The sequence below is a fragment of the Artemia franciscana genome, chromosome 8 (assembly GCF_032884065.1).
Source record: "Artemia franciscana chromosome 8, ASM3288406v1, whole genome shotgun sequence".
In the NCBI taxonomy this organism is placed as follows: domain Eukaryota; kingdom Metazoa; phylum Arthropoda; class Branchiopoda; order Anostraca; family Artemiidae; genus Artemia; species Artemia franciscana.
In genome coordinates, this window is record NC_088870.1 from 36,964,495 (window position 1) to 36,989,721 (window position 25,227).

Genomic DNA, 25,227 nt, shown 5'->3' on the forward strand with positions numbered 1-25,227 from the left:
TCGTATACTTTTTCTTATTCTTCCGAACTTTTTTATAACCATGAAAATACACCCTTGGTCTTGGGTATTCTACTTTTAATATCTTCAATGTATCCACAATTTTTACTGATAATATTACCCAAGTAAGTAGAGTTGGCCTTCTTTGTGCTAATTTACAAACCTTCTCTTGCACCCGATATTTCAAAACCTCCAAAAGTCATTTATTTTGCTAACATTTTCATCTAGAACACTCAAACTTCAACTTCACAACCGTAATATTTAAGAAACTTATTTACCACACTATCAGCGCCTGGGACTCTGTTATTTTTTTAATCCTTAAACAGTGTCACAAATTCTTCCTCGCAGAATACATCTTCCTTCACATCTAAAGTTTTACAAACTTTTTTAATGCTTTCTATATTATTTCCTGTAAATTAGAACAGTTTAGCCCATTCTCAAATATTTCTGTCCACCTCTCTTTAATTCTTTCGTTATCACTAATTGTGGCCCCGTTCATACCTTTAACAGGGACAAGTCCAGATTGACTATTCCCACCATTTGCCACCATAGCTGAAACCCAAAATAACTGTAAATGTGGCTTTCACCCATAGCCATTGTACTGGATTCAGAATCCTTGAGTTACCAATCCTTTTGATCGGGGGGTCCTTGGTATGACTCTGCAAGCCCGAACTTCGTAAGTTCGAAGACCCTACGATTAAGTGAAAGTGTATGAAACAGAAATGTTCTTACAAACGTATAGTCTTCGGGACGGGGGTTCGAACCTTAGGATCACCAATCCTTTGGTTTAGCATAGGAGGCATTGGTTTCCCTCAGCAAGCCCAGCCTCCGAAAATCTAGGGAGCTTACGATTAAAACAATTCTCACAAAACATCTATCGATATTTCAAAATGACAATTGTATAAAGATTTTCATCGAATTTAATAAGGAAATACACAAGTCTAACTTTACTCAAAGAAATATGAAAAAGTTATTAGAGGTTAGTAAAGTCAGTCGATAAATACTTGTATTTGCAAGGTCTGGTTTCAACAGTCGATATTTGCACGCAAATCGGTCTGGTAAATCGGAACGCTGGAGTACCAATAGAGTAATGCTAAAACAGACACTAAGGATGATCACCCATGAGAGACGATTAAAATAATTACCCAAAACTAAATAGGGTAACATGAAAAGTTAAATAGAGTTAAAAACAGGTTCTACACGCTTGTCTCATAATACACAAAAAGCTAGCAAATAAATACTACCAGGAAAAATTAAAATTTCTTAAGACTAAAAGTGAAGGCTTGGGCGGTCATCTCATTACAGAACTGTTCAAGAGTACCTTTATGTAATAGCTGTTAAATATATTTTGAGACAATTTTTTTTTAGTATCTTTTAATTTTTTGATCTTCTTTGTTCATTAGGATCTTCTTGGGCGGAGGACGTTCAATATAACTAGTTAAGTACAAGACATTTTTGAGAATATTTTCGACACAATTTTGCGCATTGGGGTTTCCTTCCCCCAAGGACTTTCAAATATAAGATTTAACCCAATCGGGATAAAAGCGTTCGGGCTTTATTTTGGAGGGGGGACCCCATACCCCCTAATCCATTTTTGAATTAGGATTCTCCTGGCCTCGTAATTTACAATATAAAGTTTAAAACGATCAAAAAGAAAAAAGTTTGAAAAGTTTGTTGGCCCTTTTTCTGGCACTATTTATGGTGAATACCCTCTTTTTTTCGCAAACTTATTAGTCAATAAAATACTTCGAAAAAAAAACATACAATGGCAAAGCTATGAAAAAAAACAAATGATAAAAAAAAACCTCTAGTCCATCTGCTGACAGCTTTAGATATTCACCAACGTCACTTGAATTTAATATGGCGTTAATGTTGCTCATATCTTGCTGAATGTACGTGAAAACTCTATGTTCTGGTACAACTGAAAAATAAGCAAACACAAAATTAATACAGTTGAGTTTGCATTCACGGCCAGCGACAACAGGTTCGGATGCGCTCTAAACAAGGTTAGCAGAAGAAAACACGAAGGAGGTTCATTCTGGAACCGCTCAATGGACTCAGAACGTATGCGAGGAGAAGACAAAAGTCTTTGCTTGAATTGGTTAAGCTGCTCACGATAGACAGAAACAAATGGTATATTACCACGATAAAGCCGTTGGACGCTAGGGAAAGCTAACGCTGTGTCATGGTTCAAGCACTAGCACGAGTAAGAAAGTAGAGCGATAAGTGTCTTCATGATTTCCAAAGCACAATCTCTATAAGTGATTTTCTATAAACTTAAGTTTGACAATACAGCCTTTCTTTACATGGAAAACATTCTCAGGTACATGCAAGAAAACCAAGTTAATTATTACAAACTGAGTTTCAAAATATATATATATATATATATATATATATATATATATATATATATATATATATATATATATATATATATATATCTATATATATAAAAATAAGTTGTCTGTCTGTGGATGTGTGGATGGATGTGTGGATGGATGTGTCAGGTGACGTCACCTGAAAAAACTGGATTAGGTGACGTCAAAACTGAAAAAACTAAAAAAAGGCAAAAACTACAAAAAAAACTAAAAACTAATAAAAAAAATAAAAAAGCTAAAAAACTAAAAAAACTATAAAGGTAAAAACCAATAAAAAACTAAAAAAAAAACTGAAAAAACTAAAAAAAGGCAAAAACTACAAAAAAAAACTAAAAACTAATAAAAAAAGTAAAAAAGCTAAAAAACTAAAAAAACTAAAAAAACTAAAAAAAGGTAAAAAACTAAAAAAAATAAAAAATAAAAAAAAACTAAAAAAAAGGAAAAAACTGAAAAATAAGCTAAAATAAAGGTAAAAACCAATAAAAAACTAAAAAAAAAAAGGAAAAAACTAATAAATGACGACACTCAAAGAGAAAGCGACCAGGACAAAAAACTAAAAAAAAAGGCAAAAACTACAAAAAAACTAAAAACTAATAAAAAAAATAAAAAAGCTAAAAAACTAAAAAAACTAAAAAAAGGTAAAAAACTAAAAAAACTAAAAACTAAAAAAAAACTAAAAAAGGTAAAAACTAAAAGAACTAAAAAAGAAAAAAATAAATGACGACACTCAAAGAGAAAGCGACCAGGACAAAAGGAATGTTCGATTAGCAATCAACAAAGCACCGGGACACAGGGAGTATAAATGACGACCAGGACACAAGTAAAAAAAAAAATTAACAAAACTAAAAAGAAGGTAAAAACTACAAAAAAACTAAAAAGAAAAAAAAACTAAAAACTAATAAAAAAACTAAAAAATCTAAAAATCTAAATAAACTAAAAAAGAAAAAAAAAGGAAAAAAATAAAGGAGAAAAACAAAACTAAAAAACGAATGTATATACAGACCGGTACACCGGGATACAAATGACGACCGGGACACAGGGAATATAAATAACGACCGGGACACAGGGACACAACTACAACGGGGACACCGGGGGAAACAGGGGGATATAAATGACGACCGGGACAAAAAAACTAAAAAGAAATAAAAACTAAAAACTAATAAAAAAAACTAAAAAATCTAAAAATCTAAATAAGCTAAAAAAGAAAAAAAAAGGAAAAAAATAAAGGAGAAAAACAAAACTAAAAAACGAATGTATATACAGACCGGGACACCGGGATACAAATGATGACCGGGACCCGGGACACAGGGAATATAAATGACGACCGGGACACAGGGACACAACTACAACGGGGACACCGGGGGAAACAGGGGGATAACCTGACAATCTATTTATATGCAAAGACAATGGGACAGCAAAGAATGTTGTATATTCGCAAGTTTTACGTAGTTAAAACCATATATATATATATATATCTATATTCACAGGTGGGACATAGGGACACAACTACAATGGCGCGTAACTATTATGGCGCGTAACGACTTACGCGCGCGGGGGGGCTTGGGGGGGGGCGCGAAGCGCCCCCACCAACTAGGTGTTGGGGTGGCGCGAAGCGCCACCCCAACAGCTAGTATATATATATATATATATGTGTGTGTGTGTATATATATTGTTGTTGTTACACCTAAAAATCATATTTGCAATTTTCACACGTCTGGAGTAATTACCAAAAATGATTTGCTAAGATGTTCCCATAGTGTTTATCAGTAGTATAACATAAAACAAAAGGATACAAGCGTAACTGAACATACAATGCCATACAGATCCTGCCTTTGATTTAATTAATTATTTATCACATTAGTAATCATACAACGACTGAGTGATGAGGTAAAATATTACAGCCTTTACCTCTGAGAGTATTTGCTTTACAAAGGGTAAATTTTTTCTCATGGGTGATAGCTACAAGTATTTTGAAAGTGACGGATTCAAATATGATATTTCCGATAAGTCAGGTGAGCCCAATGCATTAAGGAATCTTTTTTGTATTCCGTTTGCACCAAAAGGTTGTTTAATTTCTAGCTATGGTGCAGGTCAACGCTAGTGTTGCTTTTCTTGTTATTATGATCAGCAAACTGTAGCTCGGTATCGATGAAAAATGAAAAAAAAAGGAAACAGAGAAACGGAAAAGTAACGTCTAGAAAGTAAAGTTTAGAAGTAAAGTTAACGGAGAAGTAGCTTGCGATAACTTTCAAAAATAAAAAAATAAAAAGTTGTAGCCTACTAAAAAAAGTATAGAAAAAGGCGAAAGGATACTTCCCCAGTCCCGAAAGTAATGATTTAATTTCGGACACGTTTTATCCAGAAAATTATCTTTTCGAGTAAAGATCTTGACAATTATATATTAGTTCTAGGTTTCTAGGAAATCATTCTGGAAGGCCAATCCAGCTATCACTATTTCTGCATTAAAAAAAAATTATTTTATAGAAAGTCCTGAGATTATACATGTATTTAAACTTTAGGCCAACAATTAGACTGAGAGAAGTCTAGCCTCAGCCCGACTCATGTGAAGAACGAGGAGGGTTTTCAGAATTTTGTCATTTGCATGTGCACCAGAAGAATTTGCCGTATTTTAACCAAACGTCATATGAAGAAAGAGCGACGGAGTGACCTAGTCATGCTTTTGGGTTGTATAGAAACAGTGGACACGACTCAATCTCTATGAGGGACTTGGGGGAGGAGCCATTTTCAAATTATGTTTGCCAGGAAAACTATAAGAAAAGATTATCAGATCTTGACACAACTGGATGGGAAGTAGCAGCTAATGTTCAAGTTAGATTTTAGTGTATCAGGGCTCCACTGGAGGACTGTATACTGTAAAGAAAGGATCGATAAAATTCACACATCAGTACATTTAACCAATAGTGTAAGTAGAAAATAAAAGCAGGGTTTCTAGCTGTACTTTCTGGATTTTTGGAGTTTCCTTGTGCAGGGATGGGAGGGAGACTAGATTATTATCATACAAACATAAAAAAGGGGTTATCGGATTTCAATCAAACTCTGTTAGAAGTAAGAGTGATTGTTCCAGCTGGGCCGTTAGGATGTCTGAACAGCCCGACAACTCAAAGAGATTGATTGTCTCCAAACAGTCTCATTTCGTATACTTAAAATACTAGTAGAAACTAAAAAAGTAAAAAAGCTAGTTATAACTATATTTAAACACTGTACGAGACCAAATCTACGTGAAAAGCGAACTGAGCCGACTGTCTCGTGATTTTGCCTGAATGAGTTTGTTTTGGCATCTTCACGATGACCTCTGCATTTGGCATGAAGCTTACCTCTTCAGTTGTCGTGAATTTACTCGATGGAGCTAATCGCTTTCAAAACTGAACTTGGGAAAGCATCAAATTCACAGTCACACAACTCCACGATAATTCCTGAAGCTCTCCTTTATCGGTCCTTTCATCACCGAGAAATCATCATCTTTTGGTTCGGTTCCATAAAGGAACATCTCCTCCTCTGACTCATCCAAATGCAAGCTGTCATCACTTTCATCATCCAGCACAAATTTTTCATCGAAGCTATCTTCCCCGTTCTCAAGCTGTTTGGAGAGGTTCTCTTTTCAGGCCATTTATTTTGAGCCTTCTGTCGTGATTTATTTTCTTTTCAACTCAAATTCTTCTTCCACTGTGTTTTTTTCAAGCGTGTTTGTCAGAATTTTGGATTTTGTTCTTTTCCTGAACGTTTTTCCGTCTCTTGAATAGAAATTCGTCTTAGGTTGAGGACAAGCAAACTCTGGAGTCATTTGCAAAGTCGCAGAAGTCACTGAGCAACTAGTAGTCGGCAGCAATTCGTTATCAAAGCTATTATCACGAGGGCGGCTTCAGATTGGCCTGTCATGGGGAACGATGCTTGTTGGTTTGTCACAAAAGCACTGAGAAAGTCATGACTTTGAAAACTTTCCTATCAAAAGAGAATATTCTCGTTTTTTTTTTAATCCTCTTAGTATGTTTTCCATGATTAAATGACTTCTCTTGACCCATAAATATAAACATCGAGAGGCTGCATCTTGTGACTGTAATGCGGCGGAGGCGTCAAAACGTCAATGCCATTTTCTCTAAAAAGATTAATTTTACTCAATGATACATGCGAATAACGGTTATCCATAATCAGCAGATGCCGATTTGGGGGCGAGCCTCTGGTTTGGGAGATCAGATGGCGTTTTTTATCCGGGAAAATTTTGGCTGTGAAACTTTGAAGCCAGTTCACTCGTTTAAAGACAGAAAATGGGGCTATAGACTAGCCAGCTGCATCGATACACCCTACGACTGTCACTAGGATCCCTCGATCAGCCGATGTAATGTATCCAACTTGTTATGATCCCTTTTCTGCAACCACCTTTAGAGTCTCCTGGATGGTGGCTACTCCAGTCACGTCAAGACTATATATTCTATTCTGCAGTTACTTGTACTTGCGAAGAAACTCTACTAAATTATAGAGGTATTCACAGACCTTTGTCCTGTTGAAGCTGGGGCTAGTGGCTTCAAAGGACCTTAGGAAAATCCCAACATGGCTCATAAAGCTATTCATCCAGTCTTTTCCTACTCACTTATTTTCAGTCCAGTTCTTCAACATCTTTTTCCTTTTGGCCTGGGCTTATCCATAAGCTAGCTGACCCGCTTATTTTTTCGAAAGTCCAGGATGCATTTACTAAGCCGTGATCATATATTCCTTCAGAAGTGTATCTTCGTTTCGTGAAGACACACTTTTAAAGTTGAAGGCTGTTGCCAACTCCACTGATAAGGGATCTTCTGCTGCGTCCAGTTTTGCAACTGCTCTTCGTACTGTGTTTCGTGGAGAACCATGCTCTTTCGAAACTTTGCGAAGCATTGAACTAAATCTAACTCGCATAGCAGCTGAGCTCAGTAAGTGCTGGTCATGGAGACCGCAGGTGATTTTCCTAGTATACTTTCACATTCTGTAAAAAGAGAGACAACTTCTAATTGACAATTGACATACGGAAACAATAAATGCAACACTATGTTCACAAAATACGTAGCAAATTCTAACTTTGAAAAAGATCCCAGATGATAGGTGACAAGGCGGACCAGTCCGTCTCACCCGCTGTTTCTGTGGTCCAACTGACCCTAAGCCTACTCTTTCGGAATAGTTCGAAATTTCAAAAGAAGACGGCGTTGCATGAAAAACTTCATGTCTCACATACTCTCTTAGACCCCCATTTTTGTAATAGAATCCACCACGCCATAAAAGAAAACCTAACAAACACCAGAAAAAAAAATATTAACCTCTAAAGCCAGTTTCGAAAATATGAAAACAAACAAATATATTTTTCTCGAAGACCAGATTGAACTCAACTCTCAAACTTTGCTCCGAAACTTGTCGCTAGACGGCCGTTGTGTGTAGCTCAAGTGATAAAAAAGGTAACGCTGAAGTCAAGTAAGGACAAAAGGTCCGTCTTGCCTGACTTTTTTTGTAAAAAGGGAGTACAAGAGTTCTCTTTACTACGACATCTACCAGAACAGGTAATCGGTGCTCATCTAAATTGGATGCGAAGCAAGAGCTAATGTCCTAGTTGTGTCCTTTGGAAGTTCGTACTCTAATCAGCCTATGCCAGATGAAAGAAGAGCCTTTAATTCCTGTCCCTAGTATACTTACCAGAACAGGTTTTCGAATATCAGTCAAACTTGGTGGACATTAAGAGTGAGAGTCCCAGTTTTTCCGTTAGGAAGACGTACGAGATCCAACTTATTCAGGGCGAGGGGTTCCAAAGATTCTTGCATCAGGCCAGTTACCAGAAATGGTTGATAAATCTTAACAAAAGTAGTTGGAAAGCAAGAGCTTATATCCAAGTTAGTGCTTTTGGAGGTCTGGAAAAAATACAAATTCCATGGCGGAACATGTAGTCAGAACTTCAGTGCGTATCATTAGAACATTAACCAGAAGTAGCTTCCAAATTTAAACTGTTTTTGAAGTAATTCAGCCTCTGTTGGGAGAGGGAGGGGTAGAGATAGCAATCAGAAGTAGTTGAGACACCTTACACAAGGACAAGCACTGTAACACTATCACAACTGTGTCTTCCGGGACTAAGGGGCTCGTTCTGACCCATGTGAATGGCAGGGTAAGGGCGGCAGTATTTTTTTTTCCTCAGCTACACACAGCTACACAAAGGGGATATCAGACCTTAGCCAAACTTGAAGGAAAGCAAGAATCGGTTCTCTAACTGTTCTTTTTTTGAGACTAGACACTATCCAAGCTCTGCTAAGGGCATCCGATTTTTTCTCATCATGACGTCCACCAGGATGGGTTGTCAGAACTTAGCAAAACTTGTTAAAAAGTAGTAAAAGGCTCACTGTCATATAGCTGCTTTTTTAGGGCCTGCATATCAACCCTTCATGAGGAAAGGGACTCCTTTCATTCTTGCTATCATCACATTTACAATTGATAGGATATTAGCAAATTTATTACATATGGCTTAAATATATTTATTTCCCTTATCTTTTTATTTCTCATAGATTTCTATAGGCATAGATCCTAGTATCAGACTGTAAAATAGGCTTGTCCCATAAAGTAACACCGATAAAATCGAAAAATGTGTCGTAATTATGTGATTTATGTCTAACATCCACAATAAATAATCGATGGAAACTTCTGAAGAATGTTGATAAAAAAAAGATCATTTTAAAATTTATTTTATGGATATAGATAAAACACCCAGTATTTGATCCTTAAATCTTACAAGGAAAAATGTAAACGAATATACGTCATATAAACTTTGTATTTGTGTCCTTGGAAGTTTTATTTATGGCTATGATATCTTTCAGTGTATATAACGGAGTGTCATGTTCGAGAGACACATCGAAGTACTTCACTCTTGTTAAAAAAAGAACTTATTTGATTGATTTGAACGTCAATGTACAACAGAAGGGGAGAATTGAAACAGAAAGAAATTATTTTAAAAGCTTATATAAATATTAAAAGCTCATGCCAACTTCTGCCAAACTCATCACATAGATAGAATAACAGCGGTTCTAGGCCTTCGAATTTTTAATAATACGAAAAATCCTTAATTTTCACTCTGATTGGGACATAGTTCAACTTATCGGATTACGCAAATACAATTTAGCAAGTGCCGTAATAAGGCTGGAATTGGAACTGGTTCAAGACGTAACAGGAGACTGCTGCACAAAATATGGAATTTAAATATAAAAAAAGAAGCAAAAGCTACAGATTCACTAAAAATATTACGATAAAACTAAAAAAGGAAAAAAATGTTTAAACAGCATTGTCGTACCTGGGGGACCAAAATCACAGTCGGTTGAGATGCAATAGGAGCATATTATGAAAATATCCATCACTAACAAAACAAAAGAAAGAGAACCTAGCAGTTGAGTAAGCCCATTGGCCAAATACACACAAAAATATAAATAAATAGCAAACAATCAAGGAAAAACAAATGTGGAACGGTTCACGATTTAGCGTGTCATCCTTGCGCAAGGGTCATGCTAATCTTCTCTGTATCATTCCAATTTTAGTACCTGTCTTCCCGAAGGAGGACAGAATACGAATAATCAGATCCAGTTCCTACTACGAGTGGGTGGAAAAAAGTCGCTTTAACAGTATATTTTAGTAGCACAAAACAAACTTTTATGATGGAAAACTGTTTTATCGTCACAAACTATTTTTTCTTGCCATCTAGGCACTATTTATGTGTGGAAGCACTAATGTACTCCTGTGGTACAAGTCGCTTTCAATGATGCGATGACTGGGTGCATTCTTCATTGCTATTAATTAAAAAAAATGAAGTTTTTCTGAGGAAAGTAATGAGCGAGGTTGAAACCCAAAATGAACAAAAATTATTTCTTCACAGCCTATCTAACATATAGCCTATCGATAAAGTTAATGCGAATAAGCAAACTGGTGATGTTTCCCGATGTTTGTAGAATTATAGAAAACTAGTGCTTTGCTGAAAACCCAAAACAGTATAGAAGTTCTGGTACAGTAAAAGCAAACCATCAAAGCACACTTTTAAACAGTATAAAAATAAAAGACTTAAGTATCGTTGCTTAATTTTTTTCCGTTTAATTTGGCATCAATTCTGCACAATGAGCTCAGTCCAATGATTGACTATCTTTTTGAATCTGAAAATGACATTTCACGATTTAAGTTTGAAGTAAAGCAATATTGATGATATTAAGATTACAGACTCACTTTTGAATTTGCATCATAACTTGAAATTCTTCTTAGTATAGAGAGAAATAACCATATGTCCAGAGTTCATGTTATGGTTTATTTGTTCTCCATTTTGGGTAATAATATGTAAGACCAAGATGTTACCTGATAAGTCAATCCATTACTTTTGTAAGCTGTTTAATGACTTTGCACTTACTAAAACAATATTTTTTTTATGTCTAAGTTTTTAAGATATTTTTAATTGTATACTGATAGTTATTGCTATTACAGCTCGTGTAAGGCTATGAAAAGCGCTGTACACTCATTTGTTCTTGTGAGGCTACATACTCACTTGAGACTCCTCTTGTTTTTACATTCTTAATTTTTACGCTTGGCTTTTGTGTTTTCAATAAAGCACTAGTTTTCTATAATCCTATAAACATAGGGAAATACAACCAGTTGGTTTATTTGCACTAGTTTTATCAGTATCTACTAGATAGAGTGTGAAATAATAACTTTTGTTTGTTTTAAATTTCAACTTCGCTCTTTACTTTCCTACCAAAAATTTACTTTTTCAAATTATTCTTTACTCGTTTTTAATAAGAAATAATATAGAGGACAAAAAACCAGGATTAAAAAAAAAAAAAAAACCTGATACAAGCCCAATACCGCGTACAGCCTTTTCACCAGGGACTCAGGAGGTTCATATCAGCACCGAAAGCATATTTATTGGATCTTTGAACTATGTCATTTGTTCTTGTGAGGCTACATACTCACTTGAGACTCCTCTTGTTTTTACATTCTTAATTTTTACGCTTGGCTTTTGTGTTTTCAATAAAGCACTAGTTTTCTATAATCCTATAAACATAGGGAAATACAACCAGTTGGTTTATTTGCACTAGTTCTATCAGTATCTACTAGATAGAGTGTGAAATAATAACTTTTGTTTGTTTTAAATTTCAACTTCGCTCTTTACTTTCCTACCAAAAATTTACTTTTTCAAATTATTCTTTACTCGTTTTTAATAAGAAATAATATAGAAGACAAAAAACCAGGATTAAAAAAAAAAAAAAAAAACCTGATACAAGCCCAATACCGCGTACAGCCTTTTCACCAGGGACTCAGGAGGTTCATATCAGCACCGAAAGCATATTTATTGGATCTTTGAACTATGTTAAACAGATTGGCTATCTCAAAATTTTGGTCGGACGATTTTTGGAGGAAGGGGCATAGAGAGAGGGGGGGTTAGCTGCTCTCCAATCTGTTTGGTCACTTAAAATGGGCACTAAAAATTTTCATTTTCGTTTGAATGAGCAATTAAACATCTTTCTATGATGTTCTGGTAATCTGCTAGTCCCAAGAATGTTGCAGTTGTTTGCATCCGAGCAGACGATTTATGAAGCTTACTAAGGGGACTGGGAGGGGGAGTATACGGAAGGGGTTCTTGTAAACCTCCGGTTATGGGTTTTAGACGATTATTATTAGAATTGGTACAATTTTATAACTTTGAACTTTTCAACTTCAGAAGTGGTACCAAAAGTCCCTTTTTTAGTGCTATATGGAATAAATGGAAGGTAGAATTATTAGAAAGGGTGTATATATGAGCAATAGCTTTCAAATGAGCTACTAAACATCTCTCTATGAACTTCTGGTAGCCCACTATCCCCACATTTTCGTTTGAAACATGACACCAAGTGCATTTCTGACGGCGGAATTTATAGGAAGAACGTAGATATACGCAATAGCTTGTATATAAGCTATTAAACATTCGTCTATTATGTTCTGGTAGCCCGCTAACCTCAAATTTTGACAAAAAGGACAAAAAAGGCCATTTTTAATGCCTTACGGCACTTGCACATGGTGAGATTTATAAAAACACAAAATATGGAGAAATAGCTTTTAAATGATCCGTTAAACATCTCTCTATGATGTTCTGGTAACCCTCTAGCCATGAAAAAAAAAAAGGAACATTGGGGTTACCGATACAAAAAAGTGACTTTCCTTGCTGTTCAAGGTGGGGGACTGTAGTTCCCTAATTCAAGGTTTTCAACCCTACTGATTCTAACGATTTCAATCTGATGCCATCTTCTAGAGGTTTCAGGCTTTCTTTCAAAACTACCATAAATTTCTTTTCGCAATAAACTTATACTTTTTTCTCACTAAGCAGCGTTTTTCAAAGTCCGTTTCTTAGCTGTTGGTTGCATTGGGTTGTGGTTTGCTCTTTATTAGGTTGCAGTTACCGCTGTAACCATGATGTTCTACGTTGTGAAGGCTGTTAACGATGGTTGCAGTGGTGGCTGAAACCTCGTAAAGAACGAACCAAGATTCATAGTAGCCAAAAATTAAAAGCGCGTTTACAAAAAAAAAAAACTGGCTAGTGAAAACCACTTGTCATTCGTAACGAATTCAGGGATTATTGAAAATAGCCCAAATCTCCTAAAAAATAGTGTTAGATCGAAACAAAAGCAAACCATTGGAATCCCGATGGCTAATCGGAAATTTTTCGTCCCTAGCTTGAACAAATAGGAAAATCCCTTTTTTGCAAGGGTACTATGAAACTCTCAATTCGCGGTTATTATTTTTTTTTAGTTAAGTCCAGATTATGTTCAGGTCTTGAATAAATACGGGGGTTGTCAGCCCTACTCCTTTAAATTTTTGCTCGTTTTGACTTTGACTAGGTTATCTATTGTAATTTCTATAATAGGTTATCTATTTTTAATTCTCTCAAAATTCCTTTTCTTGTATCACTAACTTTTGAATACACATTATAAACGTTGGAGTTGTTAGCGTACCCTAAAAATAACGGAAACATAACATATCGCCATGTAATGCCATAAAATATCGTTACTGAAATAATGACATGCGGAATTTCATCATCAGAAAAATATTGCTTAGAATTCATTCAAAAAATATTTCATCGTGTTTTCCCTTGAGATGTCCCATTTTCTATTTTGAGGTCACACATAACTTTTACCAACCTTGTCATACATTTCATCATTGATATTATCAGGTCCATTGACTGTAACTGCAAAACCATGATGGTAGTAGTAACGATGGTGCCAGTGGCTTATTTTTCATCAGTTCATCTTTATATTTCCTTGGTGATAATGTCAGTCAGGTTGCAGTTTTGGCACCTGGATAATACATGTGTTATAACGCTGGTATTGTAGTAGGCTTGTCTTCTTCCAGTCATCTTTTAAATGCTAATGCCAGAAAAATGGTGATGGGATCTATCAAGGGGTAATGTTTTACCAGCATCAAAAGCAAGAAGTTGGCCTTCGTAATCAACTAAAAGTTTTATTTTCGCATTCTCTTTGAGCACTGTGATCTCTGGAAATGGTACTCTAGTATATCCACCATACTGAAGATGAAAATTCTTGGACACTCAAAAAGAAATTTAACCCCTCAATGAACTGACAACGTAAGCATGCCTTTCCAATCAGATCCCCATTAAGGCTTGCTTCATAGTTGAAATATTTCTTTTTATCAGAAGTTAATTCTACCACAACCTTATCATGAACACAGACTTTCTTGAAATATTTAATCTTCACCTTTTAAATACAATGTCAGTGTTCTTCCTTCCAGTGTACAAGTAATACTGTTCAAAACGTAAAATATACTTGTTATTGTCGATTCCTCAGCCATAGATTACCACGGTGGCAGCCAGATACAACAAGAGCTAAGAGCTCATATGGCACTTGTGACGAGAGATCAGATCCGGTCCGGTTATGTCAATCAAGCGTCTAGAACTTGCGCTTATTCTCGATCTCGTCAAATCACTAGAAATCACCCCAACTCCCCCAAAGAGATCGCATCAGGTCCAATTTTAGCAATACAGTATCTAGAACCTGTGCTTATTCTTCCTATCAAGTTTCATTCCGATCTCTCCACTCTAAGCGTTTTCCAAAATTTCGGTTTCCAAAATTTTCCCTCTCCTCTTCAGCCCAAACGTCCCCAGATCCGATCCGAATTGAAAATAGAGCGTCTGAGACATGAAATCTTTCTATTTATCAAGTTTCATTAAGATCCAATCACCCATTCATGAGATAAACATACCCCATTTTTCAAGATTTATCCCCACTCTAACCCCCCCCCAGATGGTCAAATCGGGAAAAAGACTGTTATCAAGTCAATTTGTGCAGGTCAATGACACGCATACCGATCTTCATCGTCCTAGCACGTAAAAAAGCACCAAACTCCGTAAGGCGCTAGATATCCCCCCGCCCAACTCCCCCATAGAGGTTGGATCCGGTCCAGATATGTCAATGATATATCTAGAACTTGTGCTTATTCTTCCCACCAAATTTCATCCCAATCTCTCCACTCTAAGTGTTTTCAAAGATTTGCAGCTTGCCCCTCCAGCTCCCCCCAATGTCACCAGATCCAGTCGGGATTTTAAATAAGAGCTCTGAGAGACGAGTTCCCCCTAAAAATCAAATTTCATTAAGATCCAATCACCGGTTTGTAAGTTAAAAATATCTCTTTTTTCTAGTTTTTCCGAATCAACCTTCCTTCCACTCACCCCCCCCCCCCCCAGATGGTAGAATCAGGGACACGACTATTTCTAATTTACTCTGGTCCGGTCCCTGATATGCCTGCCAACTTTCAGCGATCGCTGTATTTATCACGTATCCAGTTTCGGATCTTCTCCATGCAAAAATTGAGGTAGCCTGGTATTCTCTGAGACCTCTCGCACCTAAGCGAAAATCATTCCGCTAGCCCAGCAAGCTACATTTAAGAGCAAGAGTCATTTGTTTTATCAGCAAACAAAATTCTTCTCAATTATCTCGTTGAGAAGTTAAACTATCGATGGTCAATCGGGAAGAGACTATTTCTAATTTTTATCCGGTCTAGTCCCATATACGCCTGCCAACTTTCATCGTCCTAGCTTATCTGGAAGTGCCTGAACTAGTAAAACTGGGACCGACAGACAGACAGACAGACAGACGGACAGAAATTACGATCGCTATATGTCACTTGGTAAATACAAAGCACCATAAAAACCTGGAATCGGCGGGATTTGGAGCTCCATTGATGGAATCAGAACTGTGGAATGGGGGGACAGAAGCGGAGGACACGGAGGTTATGGAGTGAGCATAGTGGAACTCAAACGGGTTGAACCGGGGTGGAAACCAGGTCAACCGGAACTGGAACCACAATCTGTGGAACCACGGGAATTTTCCTTTGAGTTTAACGATCGATTTTAGTGTAGATACTGATTTCTGTAGAAAAATGTCTGAAAATGCTTTAGGCGTGATAATGCGTAACAGAGGGTACCACGAGCCAGCCATTGAGTGTCACGGTGGCGAGAATTGTCGTGAGCTACGATTGAATTGTCGCAGTTCAAACAAAATATATATTGGGATATTTAAAGGTCATGAAACGATCAAGTGATGATGACGGGTACCAGAGGGTGCCACTAGGCAGGCATATTGTGCCAAGCTGTCATCGATTGCCACGAGTCATCTGAATAATAGGAATTTTCAATTAAGTTTGTGTACAGTTATTTTGTAGAAAAAATTCCTCAAAATGCTTTAGGTGTGATAAAGCACGCCAAAGGGTGTCATGAGCCAGCCGTTGAGTTCCACGGCGGCGTGAATCGCCTTGTACTATCACGTTCTAGCAATGACATGATATGTTCCCGCAGTCGAAATGAAGATTATCTATCGAGGTATTCAAACGTCAAAAAACGCTCAAGAGATGATGAGAGGTACCAGAGAATTTCACTAGGCAGGCGCATAGTGCCACTCTGGCGTCAATTTTCACGAGTCATCTGAAGAAACACCATTGGGAATTTTCCTATAAGTCAAAAGGATCAATTCTAGTATATACGTTTATTTTGTAGGAAAATACCCGAAAAGGCTTTAGGTGTGTGGGCGTGCCAAGAGGTGCCATAAGTAAGCCAGTGAATGCCAGGGTGGGGTGAAATGCCTTGGACTATCAAGTTTTAGCAACGAAGTAGGATGTTCCCGCAGTTCAAATATAATATTTATCGCGGTTTTCAAACGTCAGAAAAATCTCAAGTGATGATGACGGGTACCGCAGGGTTCCAATAGGCAAGCATACTGTGCCACTCTGGCGTCAACTGCCACAAGTCATAAGAAGGAGCACTATTGGGAATCTTTCAAGTTTAAACGATCAATTCTAGTGTAAAAAGTTATTATGAAGGAAAATATTTGAAAATCCTTTAGGTGCCGCCACGACTGCCACCACTGAGTGCCGCCACGATGTGAATTGCCTTGGATTATCACGTTCAAAAAATAAAAGGGTATTTTCACGCAGTTGAAATGAAAACATCTATCGCGGTATTCACACGTCAGAAAACGGTCAAGTGATTATGACGGCTACCAGCTGGTGCGAAGATGTCTCATTTTGGCATTAGGGTAAACTATTTTCTTGGTTTCAGTCTTATCTGATTGATAGGTGATATTCTCTTGGTCCACTTTTCCGCTCACCCTGACAGGTGATTTTTGACATCCCTCTGGGATCAGTTTTGGGGCCTATGCTATTTTTGATTTATATAAATGATCTTTTTCATGTAGTAAAAAGCAGAAACTTAGTAATTGCTGTAGACCTTGTTATCCTAAGCGTTCCCTTGCCCATAGTGCCAACTAAAGTTCGCCATCTTCTGATGTCCTCGTTGTATTCCTGATGAAAGCACACTTTCATCAAAATTGCCTATCAGAGCTTCGATTTAATTTGGAAAATCTGTTTGAGAGAATAATTTTATTGCTTGATGCTAATTATCTTACCCTAAATTTTTCCAAGTCCAGTTTTTTGATATTTTCGAATGTTTCTCAGAATTATCCCCAGATGTCCAAAATTCGCCAGCGAAATGGGGAAGTTCATAGATCTAAAGGTCGATATGTCCGTTTTTTTGGCATTCTTGTAGATGAAAACTCGTTTTTCAAACGATACATAGATTTGATTAAAATGAAGATATACAGGAGTCTCAATATTCTAAGGAAACTTCAACATACTTTTCCTGGTTCAATTTTGACTGCTTTTGACTGCAATTTTTCACTGCTTGATCCCATCTTACGTTTCTTACTGTCCAATAGCATGGATGTAAACCTTTCCTTCACGGTTAAAACCAATTTCTAAAGTTTACAATAAAGCTAGAAACCTCATTAAGGAAATTAATCGTTCAGGAGTTAGTTCACTAATCGTTCACTGATCAGAGATTATTTATAATCTTCGCAATACCAAAAACCATATTCAAGTTCCTTTTACTTCTTGTGTAATGTCATACTTGAATCCTTTAATTGCGAGTCATACTGTGTGGAATAAGTTGCCCGGATCAGCTCGAAGTTTTTTTAATTCTTTGGCTTCTTAAAAGTCATTTAAAAAAAAGCCTATATATATATATATATATATATATATATATATATATATATATATATATATATATATATACATTATTATTATTATTTCATTGAAGTCTAATTAATCTACTAATCTGCTTAATTAATTTAGTCTATTTAATCTATTTAGTTTTGTTTTCTATAGTTTTATTTTAATTATATCTTCTTTTGTTCTCCTTTTTGCTCTTCTCTCTGTGAGTAAGTGATTATTTTAATTTTTTTGTTTTTTTTCTTCTTTGAGTGAGTGACTCGTTTGTCTTCCCCCTTCTTTAAAGGCCAAAGAACCTTTGGGCGAATAGTAAAATGTAATATTGTATGCGTATTTCATGATGAATGAATCTTATCTTATCTTGTGTTTCGATTTCCGGGAAAAATGTCCACGGAAGGGGGCATTTCAAAAGTGATTGAGAAACCGAAAAATAAAAGTATAGTAAGAAAAATTTTTCAGGCTGAATTTTCCCAAGAAATTTTGCAAGGGGCAGGGGGAAATTTGGTAGGGAGGGGAGTGCACTTTACATGGAATGAAACTTCCACGAAGCAGTTTTTCCGTGAGGGGGAGGAGATATTTCATGAAAGGTGAGCCAGATTTACCGACATTACTTGAAAAACCATCAGAAATTAAATAACAAAAAAGTTTTTGTTTTTATTCAAAGTAAGGAGCAACATAAAATTCAAAACGAACAGAAATTATTCTGTGTACGAAAGTGGATGTCCTCAACACCTCGCTCTTTACGCTAAAGTTTTCAATTACTCTAAAAGTAGAATTGCGACAGAGTCAAACCTTAGCGTAAAGAGTGAGGTGCTGACGAGGGGACATCCTCTTTCATATATGGACTAATTTCTGTTCGTTTTGAGCTTTAATATTGCTCTTACTTTTCTGTTTAAAAACTTGTTTTTATTGTATTTAATTTACCAACAGACACGGTGGCAGAAGTTGAGATCAAATGGAGGAGTCACGTAGCAGGCAGAGAAGAATTAGCTTCGTTACATTAAGGGTCAAAATACATTTATAGTTTCAGAAGTTGAATCTCTAAGGTTTTCGAGGTTAGCAAAACTTAATTCCTTTAAATCCTCAGTGGAAAGGCTATGGTAAAGACAGTTGAGATGGAATTCAATCCAACTTTTCACCAAGAGGAATTATTTTGCACTACTTTAGATATATATTAACTGATTAAAAAGTAAACTTTTAGTCGCACTGTCATCCAAGAACAAGCAAGAAATAAAAGGAAAAAAGCTGGCCGAAAATATTAGTTCAAAAAAGCCTAAGTCCAGATAATAGCGATTTTTTTCGAGAAAAAAGTGTATTTTCGCCACACATGACAGAAACACAGCAAGAGGAGTCACGTGGCACGTGTGTGCTATGTATGGCACAACAAATGGGATTCTGAGATGTAACCTAAACCAAATGGCCGAGAGCTGGCGACCTCACATAAAAAAAAGTTAATTTAATTGCAGTTTAGTTTTCTTTTTTTACAGTCCGTAAAGTTCTTCACAAAGATACGTTGGAGCAAATTCCGTTTTGCACAAGAACTTTTACCAAAAGGCTCATATCTCCATGTTAGGATTGTACAAAAAAATCCTAAACGTACGTTAGGATAAGCGAAGAAAAGAAGAAATAAAGAATCTTAGAAAAGAAGCATTTAAGAACTGGAAGAACACAAGTACAATAACTTGCGATTTTGTTCAAATAGTCAGGTTTTCTTTCTTTTTTCCACTACGAACAATTTGCATTTTAGTAGCAAGAGAACGATTACTATAAGACATTTTTTACGTTAAGATTCGATTGTCAAAAACAAGACATGAAGCAGACAATTTCACATCGGCCATTCAGACATTTTCGGGAGAGGGTAAAAATTAAAGAAAAACCAAGAAGAAAAAAAAACACACAATAAATGGAACATTATATGTATTAATTTAAAGAAATTATAGGAACCGCAAAATTCTACCCCGTCTGGTTGGAAGTTTAGATTCGATAGAGATAAACCAGAGCACCAGAGCCAAATAAGAGTAATTCATATTTTATCTAAATTGAAACCGAGATTATTATAACTTCCTGGAATGTCAACTTTGAGAAAAATATTCAAAACACTTTTTAATTGGCAGACTTTTAACTCCAAATGTATTACAGATTAAAAACTAAATTTTTTGTCATGTTACTCAGAAAAACTAAAATTTTTGTGACAAAAAATAAAAGGTGCTAATGACAGGAGAACTCATCTGTGCTTCTAGGTGAGCATTGTGACAGGTTCTGTGTGCTCATATTGAAGGATACGATGTCACAAGAGTACTTGAGTAGTTATGAAATTTGTTACAATCCACCGAGCTGTTTCATTTTTAGTCTAGGGGGGAGAGAGAAATACGGGAGAATCCAATACGCTGAACATTTTCTATCTTCTTATTTTTAATCAAACAGTTGTCAGTAGAGATGTATAAGTAAAGAGCGACTCATATAAACAAAAGCTGTAACTCTAAAAGAAGTTTTAATAATCATTATACAGAAAAAGAATCAGGTATTTATGGCGATTAGAAATATTAAATTCATATTTAGTTGCTCGTGATTTACTTTCAATTCTTATTTGTAAATTTGTAAATTGATGCGTAAAAATTCATCCTAAGGATCTAGAGGCTGAGGAAGGGGTAGCCCTTCATTTACGGGATACTTTTGATGGATTTATGTTGTCGCTCTTTACTGTCATTTGAAAAAAAATGTTTTTCATTTAAACATTCAAAATATTTGATTCAAATATTGAACACATAACCCGTTAATTCCCTACCATTAACATCGTTTTAAACTAAACGCATAGAAAGAAGCGATGTGGGCACAATGTATTTTTTTTTACCAGGGCATTTTGTATCGAAGGAGTTGTAGTAGAAATTTCAAAAAGGACTCATTCAATTTGAAATTGAAGGGGTTAGTGCCCTTTCTAACAGTCAAAAGTGATCGGAGGGCAACTAGCTATTATGTTTAACGTAGTTGAAAGGTCCGGAAATCATGTATTTGAGGATGAAACCACCCCCCAACAGCCATCGGGGAAAGGGTTATAAGCTGCATCCTGGGGGAATGTAAGGTTTTTATAGAAAGTATGATCATATAAACTTCGGAAGGTGCTAATTAGATTGCTAATTAGAAGTTTAAGTGCCCTTTTCGAGATTCAGAGTGACTTTAAGGTAGATAGCCCCTCCCCACACACCTCGTATTTTCCCGAAATGCATCTGATAGGAGTTTTGAGATGACCATTTTCTGCCTTAGAAACTTCAAAAAAAGCTCATTCGATTGGAAACTGAAAGGGCTATTGCCCTTTTTAATAAACAAAAGTGACTGGCGGTCAACTAATGCCTCTCCCACGCCCAGAATTGGTATTTTGAAATAACCATTTTGTTCAACGTAATTGAAAGATCCGGTAATTACATCTTTGAAGATGACAACCCTCCAAAAACCCTCTGGGGACAAGGGTTGTAAATTATGCCCTAGTAAATTATATACTATGTATATATGTAAATTATATACATAAATTATATACGAATTATATATATATATATATATATATATATATATATATATATATATATATATATATATATATATATATATATATATATATATATATATATATATATATAAAGAGTGGTCATATAAACGTTAGAGGGGGCTCATTTGATTGGCAGTCACAAGTTCTAGTGCCACTTTTAAGATTCAGAGTGGTCAGAGGGTGGATAACCTCCTCCAAACATCGTGTTTTCCCGAAATGTATCTGATAGAAACTTTGGGATGACCATTTGTTGTCGTAGAAACTTCGAAAACAGCTCATTCGATTGGAAATTGAAAGGACCAGTGCCCACCATTTCCCCCAACATATCCAATCAAAAATATGAGATAGCCATTTTGTTCAACGTAACTGAAAGGTCCAAAAATTATGTCTTAGGGGATTACATCGCCCCTCCCCTACCGCCCTAAAAGCAAGGGTTGTAGGTTATGCCAGGGGGCATATAAGGTTTTTTTTTATAGAAAGCGTGACCGTATAAACTTTGGAGTGGTCTCATTAGATCGTTAATCAGATGTTCTAGTGACCTTTTTAAAACTCTGAGTGATCGAAAGGTGGGTGACCCCTGCCGACACTCGTATTTTCCCGAAATACATAAGATAGAAATTTTAATCAGGCGATTTTGAGAAAAACGATTTTCCCATGGGGCTGTGGAGGGGGAGGGGGTCAATGTATATCTAAAGCCATATTTATTGAGCCTTTCAACAATGATGAACAAAATGGCTATCTAAAAATTTTAATCAGGCGGTTTGGGGGAAAAGAGGGGAGGGGGGACTAGTTACCCTCCAATCTTTTTGGTCACTTAAAAAGGACACTAGAACTTTTAATTTTCGCTTGAAGGAGCCATCTCACAATATTCTAGGACCACTGGGTCAATAAAAATATCCTTGGGGGAAAAATAAAATAAACCAAGAGCTCATATGTGGCCTTTAAGGCCACAATTTATTTCCGTTTTTTAGTAACGGTTCTGGGTCTTGATGATTTATAGGCTAGATTATTTAGCAAGTGTTTTTGTATATTTTTTTTCTCTTTTTTAGTGTTTGATCAATATTTGATATTTTTTTATTGTAAGCGTTATCATTTATCTTTTCTTTATATTATATTGTAGCCTACTCCTCATTTTTGAGGGAAATAAAGAAAATAAATAAATAAATATGGCACTTGTGACGAGGTCAAAAGAGCCAAGAGTCAGGAGCTCATATGGTATGAGCTCTAGCAAAATTCTAAGAATCAATAGATTGCTTTAAAAGGAAAATTCAATTAGTTTTCATAAATAGGAGTTTTCAAAAGTTTTCAAAAAAACAACTTTTCAAGGTTCATGATCGATAGTGCTGCTAAAGCTAGGTTCAGACTCTTGATCCGTGTTACCAAGCTGAGATCAAATCTGCTGCACTACTACGATATCGTAGAATCCACCTTCCTTGTGTTTGTAAGTAATTCTATCTATGTAAGTGAATCTAAGACCAGTTTAGAGAGAACAAAAGCTAGATCTGCTTTAGTAATGGGCAAAGATTCTGCTAAATTTTCCACCTTACAAAACAAAGAATCAACCATTCTTATATTGGTAAGTAATTCTATTTATGTAAGTGAAGCTAACACCAGTTTAGAGAGAAAAAAAGCTGGATCTGCTTTATTCATGGGCGAATATTCTACAAAATTTTCCACCTTACAAAACCAAAGAATCCACCTTACTTATGTTGGTAAGTAATTCTATTTATGTAAGTGAGGCTAAAACCAGTTTAGAGAGAACAACAACTAGATCTACTTTAGTCATAGGCAAAAATTCTAATAAATGTTCCACCTTACAAAACCAAAGAATCCACCTTCCCTATCCTGGTAAGTAATTCTATTTATGCAAGTGAAGCTAAGACCAGTTTAGAGAGAAAAAAGCTAGATCTGATTTAATCATGGGCGAAAATTCTACTAAATTTTCCACCTTACAAAAGCAAAGAATCCACCTTCCTTATGTGTATAAGTAATTCTATCTATGTAAGTGAAGCTAAGACCAGTTTAGAGAGAATAGAAGCTAGATCTGCTTAAGTCATGGGCAAAAATTCTACAAAATGTTCCACCTTAAAAAACAAAAGAATCCACCTTCTTTAGGTTCGTAAGTAATTCTATCTAAGTAAGTGAAGCTAAGACCAGTTTAGAGAGAACGAAAGCTAGATCTGCTTTAGTCATGGGCAAAGATTCTACTATATTTTCCACCTTACAAAACAAAAAAATCCACCTTCCTTATGTTGGTAAGTAATTCTATCTATGTAAGTGAAGCTAAGACCAGTTTAGATAGAACAGAAGCTAGATCTGTTTAAGTCATGGGCAAAAATTCTACTAAATGTTCCACCTTAAAAAACAAAAGAATCCACCTTCCTTAGGTTCGTAAGTAATTCTATCTATGTAAGTGAAGCTAAGACCAGTTTAAAGAGAACGAAAGCTAGATCTGCTTTAGTTGTGGGAAAAGATTCTACTATATTTTCCATCTTCTAGAACCAAAGAATCCACCTTTCTTATGTTGATAAGTAATTCTATCTATGTAAGTGAAGTTAAGACCAGTTTAGAGAGAACAGAAGCTAGATCTGCTTAAGTCATGGGCAAAAAATCTACTAAATGTTCCACCTTAAAAAACAAAAGAATCCACATTCCTTAGGTTCGTAAGTAATTCTATCTATGTAAGTGAAGCTAAGACCAGTTTAGAGAGACCGGATGCTAGATCTTCTTTAGTCATGGGCAAAGATTCTACTATATTTTCCACCTTACAAAACCAAAGAATCCACCTTCCTTATGTTGGTAATTAATTCTATCTATGTGTGTGAAGCTAAGACCAATTTAGAGAGAATGAATGCAAGATCTGCTTTAGTCATAGGCGAAGATTCTACTAAATTTTACACCTTACAAAACCAAATAATCCACCTTCCTTAAGTTCGTAAGTAATCCTATCTATGTAGGCAAAGCTAAGAACAATTTAGAGAGAACAGAAGCTAGATCTGCTTTAGTCATGGGCAAAGATTCTACTAACTTTTCACCTTACAAAACTAAAGAATCCACCTTCCTTATGTTTGTAAGCAATTCTATCTACGTAAGTGAAGCTAAGACCAGTTTAGAGAGAACAAAAGCCAGATCTACTTTAGTCATGGGCAAAAACTGTAATAAATGTTCCACCTTACAAAACCAAAGAATCCACTTTCCTTATGTTAGTAAGCACTTCTATTTATGTAAGTGAAGCTAAGACTAGTTTAAAGAAAATGGAAGCTAGGTCTGCGTTAGTCATGGGCGAAAATTCTACTAAATGTTCCACCTTACAAAACAAAAGAATCCACCTTCCTTAGGTTCGTAAGTAATTCTATCTATGTAAGTGAAGCTAAGACCAGTTTAAAGAGAACGAAAGCTAGATCTGCTTTAGTCATAGGCAAAGATTCTACTAAATTTTACATCTTACAAAACCAAAAAATCCTCCTTCCTTATGTTTGTAAGTAATTCTATCTACGTAAGTGAAGCTAAGACCAGTTTAGAGAGAATAAAAGCCAGATCTACTTTAGTCATGTGCAAAAATTCTAATAAATGTTCAATCTGAAAAAACAAAAGAATCCACTTTCTTTATGTTGGTAAGTAATTCTTTATATGTAAGTGAAGCTAAGACTAGTTTAGAGAGAAAAAAGCTTGATCTGCTTTAATCATGGGCGAAGATTCTACTAAATTTTCTACCTTACAAAACCAAAGAATCCACCTTCCTTATGTTTGTAAGTAAATAATTCTATCTTT

At 35.8% G+C, this 25,227-nt stretch overlaps 1 protein-coding gene and 1 non-coding gene across 3 annotated transcripts in view; both read right to left on the reverse strand.

Moving 5' to 3' along the window:
* The window catches only part of LOC136030373 (RING finger and SPRY domain-containing protein 1-like), a 227,843-nt gene that overhangs the window by 79,154 nt on the left and 123,462 nt on the right, over positions 1 to 25,227 (reverse strand). For both annotated transcript variants that reach the window (XM_065709295.1, XM_065709296.1), the window contains exon 7: positions 1,803 to 1,918. In XM_065709295.1, coding sequence (XP_065565367.1) covers positions 1,803 to 1,918 — 116 coding nt within the window. The remainder of the gene's footprint in view (positions 1 to 1,802; positions 1,919 to 25,227) is intronic.
* On the reverse strand, positions 9,843 to 9,948 carry LOC136030740 (U6 spliceosomal RNA). The gene has a single exon (XR_010618358.1). It is a non-coding gene; the product is annotated as a U6 spliceosomal RNA (small nuclear RNA).